Here is a 5,900-nt window from a genome sequence, read left to right as displayed (position 1 = left end):
TGTAACTCTATTCGGTCTGACCAGTAGGGTACCAATAATCTCTACTGATCAAACGCTAAAATATTTAAAGAAGGTAGACTTCGTTATTGCAGGTTATGGAGCAATGATACAATGACATTAAAGTACAAATTTCGGCTCAGAATCATGACACACGTAGAGCACACTCTTCTTCTTCTTCTTCTTGGAGATTTGCACACAACTCCGGCATACAATTTTCTTGGAATTCCTTCCAATAGAAAAGCATAGTGGTGAAAATATCATTTTATTAACATAAAATAATCCACCTGTATGCAGATGACATTCTTTCTAAGCCTTAGATACTGTATAGTGTATAACAATTAAATGGGGAAAAACTAGAAAATCATTCGTCCATTTTATGTAAATCAAAAAGATGATTTCTTGTACTATTGGCAACTTAATCTTGTTACTATAATCCTGTCATTATTGGCTCCTCGCATTCTAAGAAGATTTTTCAGTTCTCTCTGTACTAAGAATACATAATTTCATGATTTGTAAAAATGGTTTACAGCATGTTTAAATGCATGAATAATAGGCAAGAAGTTGAGCTAGTAATTCCAATCATGTTGGTCCAAGTGCAAAATTTTGTAATCTCAACATCATCTGCAATTTTACAAGAATCATAATGTATAATTGTATTTACTATCATGATCTTCCCTTTGTTTCCAATCGAATTTCTCTTCATATCGTCGCAATGCCCTACGTGCATTGCCTCCACAGCAAGAGAGTAAATATCTCATCTATACCCTGATCTTGCTCTTTCCAGCAAGTACAGTAGTATCATTTTACACTTTTAAAAAATAAAAGCTTCATTTAGCAACTGATCAATGGAACCACCGATCAGTGATGAGCAGAGTAGTCAATAGAGTGACAAGTAAAACAGGAAGAACACCTGCAGCACGAGAATGATGGGCTCCGTTTCCTGGTAAGCGCGTAGGCAGAGCACATTCTTCACCATTGAATATGAATTTTGTTGGGAAACCATCTCCGCCTTCTATATCTATATGGGGAGTATGAGCTTTCGAAAATGATATAACTGATTGCTGTTTACCTGGTACTCTTGGAGAATATGGATGAGTCCCGTTTACTTCAGCAACCAAGTAATTTAACCCCGGCAATCCTTTCATGAAGATTGTATTGTTTAGATTAGGCAGCTTTGTTCCGTTAAATGAGTATACATTTTGGTACCCGACATATGCCTTCTTCATTTGAATTGCTGCGAACCAATCTTGATAAGGCAAGTTTCCCCAGTTGAATAGCGTGATTCGCGCACTCCATCCTGTTTTCGTGTTGCCTGTAATGTGCCAGTTGACGCTAACTCCACAGTTGTCACCGCAAGGTCTTGGATGAGGAATTGGAGACTTTCTCATTTTTGCCCACGCGGCTGCTTTTGCTGATCTGTTAACGAATGGCACGAGAAGAGCTTCTGGGGGAAGCAGCATCGCTTTGGCGTTGGGGTTGCATTTGTCAGTGTCTTCGCAGCCACAAGCACAAGTATTGCAGGGAATAACAGACCGAGCATAGTAAGCTGAGTAGGAAACACAGCATTTGGCTTGGTTTGGTTTCGGACGGGTTATGTTACATGTTACTTGCCAACTTGCTACAGCCGAGGATACCGAATCAATGCCACTAGGATCGGGGAATTCAGATGGATCAACACGTATTGGTTGCCCACATTTATAATTAGAGTTCACAAGGCCTGAAATCTTCCAGTTTTGAGGAGGATTAATGGCTGTTCTATTCATGTCAGGTGGAAGCTTGTAAACGTTCACCTGGAAGATTGATTTGGACTCATTTGCGCTCATTATAGCAGGCAATATGCTGCCATTTCTGCAGCAGTAAGGCAACTTGCCAACCTTGTCGTCATCTTTCAATGTCGGAGGCATATCCGAAATGGTGGGCTTTCTTTGACAGTTCAAGACTTGGCTAAAATCCATGTCTTGATAATACCTTCCTTGGGGACCGTAGAGGCATTCTGAAGGATCCTTTTCATGAGTAAAGGCTCCTCTCATGTTGTATATAAATTCATCCCTCATCCATTCCCAGGTCAAATTCCAACGGTCAAGGCGGCCAAGTGGATGATGGTTTTCAATGGTGACTTGAGCAAGATAATTACCCTTGTATGCTTGGAGCACGTCGTAGGTAAAGGTAAGATCACCTTTCTGTCGAGGGAAGAACTTGGTTTTCAAGGCTTTGGTTTTGAACTTCGGATCCTTCACACAACAGACGGCCATTGTGGAACCTGCAGAATCAAACACAAATGTTGCAATAATTTTTGTAAACCAAGAACTGATACCTTGTGATTATGTTCGAAAAATACTTACCACCCTTCATCATCTTTGCTGCAGGACATTTAAAACCATCATTGACAATTTTGAGCGTCTTGGGCATTGGCTTGGCATTTTTCTGGCCACCAAATTGGGTCCCCTTTAACTTGATCTTGGCAGACATCTGGCTCATGTCGTTGGCTGTATCCATTGCGGTCTTCAAATCAGCCTGTGGAAATCCAGCTAGGTGCGTCCCATTTTTACCAACACGAATAGGAAAACTATCACCATCAACAACAACAGCCCCATCCACAGAAACCAGAAGCTCATCATGCTGAAAACCAATAAATAGTTGCCAAGCTTTGAGCTCCGTTGCACCCGCATTCAACACCACTGCAGAAGACTTAAATGCCCAGCCTTGAGCTGAGACATTCTTCACAAACGGTAGTTCCCTCTCCCTCTGTTCTAATGTATATGATGCATAGATACCATTGCACGCCTCTTGTTCTTTACTCGGTTTTAGAGGTGCTGCATTCTCCGGGTTTCCATAATCTTGAGCATTCAAGGGTTGAATGGTTTGCCAAAACAAGAAAATGGCAATGCAGATCACCTTTGAGGCTTTCATACTAAAAACCTATCATCAACCAAAGGTTTATGTCTTTGTCAATATCAGCGCAGATCAGGAGAACCGGGAAGGGACGATGAACGAATCACCGACCACCAAAGCCGAATGACAAATCACCGGCGGAGGTGATCGTGAAAAAATGCAGAGATTGGAACTAGAACTAGAAAAGCACATATATGTGGTGGCTATAGGAAATGACTTATAGAAAACCATGAATATTAGTTGACCTGTTCAGCACCACCCTCTTCCTCTAGTTTTACCTAAATTTTAGGACATGGATATATTTTTGCCTGCTTAACTAATTTAGATGGGTATCAATTTGTAATTTAACTGTACATAACCATTTGGTGTCAACTTTCCAACATTTCTTTTTTAATTTTTAATGCAACTATAACATATTAAGCACAGTGACTAATTGCTTTGGAGATAGAAAAGATGATGCAGAATGAAAACATTTAAAACAGGTTGCATGTTCCACATTCAAGTTCAAACATGACAGAAAAAAGGACATTCATACAGCCATAGTATTACAGCCACTAAAATTTATTTATCTTCAGCCCTTTGACATCAAGCGCTACTCATGACATAAAACTACAGTCTTATTGTTGAGGTCAGATAGTCTTCCTTCAGGCATCAACAATCTCAGCAGCATCACTGGCTGCAGCGAGGACCAGCTCGGGGTGGATGCTACCGCCAACGGAAGAGCCATCCAGGACGTTGGGTTGTCCAAGTGCCTTCAGTGCCAAGTGGGCTGCCTTCTGCCCAGATATCATCATCGCTCCAAATGTTGGTCCCTGCATTGTAAACCAATACATAAAAACTAGTTACTAAACAGACATATGCCACAATGTGAGATTGGGGAACTAATCAAGCCACGCTCATACATCAAGACATCTACAGATATGGAAACAAATAACTTATAATTGAAAATAAGAGATTTACCATTCTTGGGGCACCGTCAATTTCCGCAACCTCCATTCCAGTAACGATCATTCCGGGGACAATCTCCCTGGTCAACCCAACAATTGCATCCTCAGCTGTGTTCATGTCAAGAGCTTTCATCCCTGGCACACTGCTGATCATCCCAATACTCTTCAGCCTCTTCACTCCGGTGGCTCCAAAAGGTCCATCATGTCCACAAGAGCTGACCACCACTTTAGCCTCCATCACATTGGGATCCATGCATGACTGGGTGTCATGGTTCATCGAAACAAGGGCCCAGTTAGTCACCACACCAGCAACTCTTCCTTCCTTGACAATCAAATCCTCAGCTGCAACAGCATTGAAGAGCTTAACATTCGGCCTGGCCAAAAGCTTGCTCATGATAGTTGAAGTGAACAAAGCAGCATGCTTGATCACCACATAGGTGTCCTTCTCATCGTACTCGATCTCAAGCTCATCGAGAAAATGATGAGCAGGCTTGCGGACAACCATCGATGAGAAGAGCTGTCCCCCCAGCCAAGCACCTCCCCCAGGGCTGACAGATTGCTCAATAATAGCCACCTACACAGAACATCATGCTTAATTACACACTATACATCCACAATACATCCACAAATCTTGTACTCGCAAATAGTCATGTTCAAATTTATCTTACAAACCCGATAAAACCTCTACAAGTCACAAATTATATATACACAAACACGATTTGATTGATAAGTCAAATAAAGTTATCACATCGCTTACACATAAATAAAATTATAATAATTTAAAATCACATATATAAGATTCACAAAAGCATATATAGAATCCAATATTATGCATAAAAAAATTAATCTCAAAAACACACACACACACAAAATTCAGTGTCCATATACAATACGTGCATATAAAAACACATCCTCGGTTCAATTAACATAACAATAATTGATCAAAAAACATAAGAAATAATATCCAACCTATACAAGGAATAACATTTCACTGATCACAAATATATAGGAATAAAATATTCACGGAAGATAAATAAACAAAAAAACAATCACTGTGAATAAGGTTTGTCAGATCGGGATATATGTCAGAGATTAAAATATGCAGAAATAAGCACATAATTGATAAGAGGGAGGGAGGGAGGGGGGGCGAGAGAGAGAGAGAGAGAGAGAGAGAGAGAGAGAGAGAGAAAGCAGAGAGAGCAGAGAGAGTGAGAGGGAATACCTGAACGTTGGGATTTTTACTGAGCTCATAAGCGCAAGAGAGACCAGCAGAGCCAGCGCCGACGACAACAACATCGGTATCAGCAAAAGTGATCATATCAGTCATATACCTCCTCGTCATCTCTCTCGAAACAATCGATTCCTTAATCGCCTCAAACTTGAACGCCTTCAGATCGTACGGCGGAGACGCCGCAGCCGATGCAGACACGCTGAATTTGCGTTGGTTTGGTCTAGAAACCAAGCCGGTTGGATTAGCCAAGGGAATTCCATTAAAACAAGATGTGTTTGTCTTGGGATTCGAGACGAGTGCAGACACAAAGGTGGTAGTTGTTGCTGCCATTGTTGTTTGTTTGGAACTGAGATGTGAGAAGTGTGTTTGTCAACTGAGATAACGAGGGGGTGTGTAATGTGAACGAGAGAGTGAGAGAGTTGGTTGTTTATAAAGGGCTCGTGTGTACGTTAGTTTGCTTACACCTGTGAATTGGGTGGTGTGAAGTGGGCCCCAGGACTTTCTCTGGAAAGATCTTTATTGGAGATACTATACCATGGTTTTTGTTTAAAAATGTTTTATATTATTTATAAAAAAATAATGTTTTACATTGAATATTTACCTATGTTTTGTACATTTTATCCTACAGCTGTTTTAATAAATAGATAGATGTTGGTTGTATTTTCTTTTTGTTATTGTCTACATTTCTTCATTGAGATAACATATAGAAGCTTCGGTTCGGTGCTTCATGTTTAAAGTGCACTCATAAATATATTTCTATAAAATGAAAATATTGTCTGTATTATTATTCAAGAAAAATATTATCATTTTTAAAAATATTCTTTTAACAT

The 5,900-nt window shown here is 40.1% G+C and overlaps 2 protein-coding genes across 2 annotated transcripts; both read right to left on the bottom strand.

Moving 5' to 3' along the window:
* Positions 1 to 547: 547 nt before the first annotated feature.
* On the bottom strand, positions 548 to 3,080 carry LOC141721277 (COBRA-like protein 10). The gene is made up of 2 exons (XM_074524109.1): positions 2,343 to 3,080; positions 548 to 2,260 (listed from the first exon to the last, which is right to left on the bottom strand). Exons 1-2 carry the CDS (start codon positions 2,908 to 2,910, stop codon positions 843 to 845), a joined length of 1,986 nt encoding a protein of 661 aa, XP_074380210.1. The 5' UTR covers positions 2,911 to 3,080; the 3' UTR covers positions 548 to 842.
* A 266-nt stretch (positions 3,081 to 3,346) lies between these two features.
* Positions 3,347 to 5,485, bottom strand: LOC141721278 (thiamine thiazole synthase 1, chloroplastic). The gene is made up of 3 exons (XM_074524110.1): positions 5,062 to 5,485; positions 3,853 to 4,413; positions 3,347 to 3,704 (listed from the first exon to the last, which is right to left on the bottom strand). The coding sequence occupies exons 1-3, from the start codon at positions 5,398 to 5,400 to the stop codon at positions 3,537 to 3,539; spliced, it is 1,068 nt and encodes a 355-aa protein (XP_074380211.1). The 5' UTR covers positions 5,401 to 5,485; the 3' UTR covers positions 3,347 to 3,536.
* Between the last annotated feature and the right edge of the window lie 415 nt (positions 5,486 to 5,900).

The sequence above is a fragment of the Apium graveolens genome, chromosome 4 (genome assembly GCF_009905375.1).
Source record: "Apium graveolens cultivar Ventura chromosome 4, ASM990537v1, whole genome shotgun sequence".
NCBI classification, from domain to species: Eukaryota; Viridiplantae; Streptophyta; class Magnoliopsida; order Apiales; family Apiaceae; genus Apium; species Apium graveolens.
The sequence above is the reverse complement of the archived record's forward strand: the minus strand, read 5'-3'. Positions and strand labels throughout refer to the sequence as shown.

Excerpts from the sequence above, each read along its gene's own strand:
- LOC141721277 (XM_074524109.1), bottom strand. The coding sequence starts at position 2,910 with ATGAAAGCCTCAAAGGTGATCTGCATTGCCATTTTCTTGTTTTGGCAA. Across the intron at positions 2,261-2,342 it reads AGCAAAGATGATGAAGGGTG|GTTCCACAATGGCCGTCTGT; the intron begins GTAAGTATTTTT and ends TTGATTCTGCAG.
- LOC141721278 (XM_074524110.1), bottom strand. The coding sequence starts at position 5,400 with ATGGCAGCAACAACTACCACCTTTGTGTCTGCACTCGTCTCGAATCCC. Across the intron at positions 4,414-5,061 it reads GTAAAAATCCCAACGTTCAG|GTGGCTATTATTGAGCAATC; the intron begins GTATTCCCTCTC and ends TGTTCTGTGTAG. Across the intron at positions 3,705-3,852 it reads TTGACGGTGCCCCAAGAATG|GGACCAACATTTGGAGCGAT; the intron begins GTAAATCTCTTA and ends TTTACAATGCAG.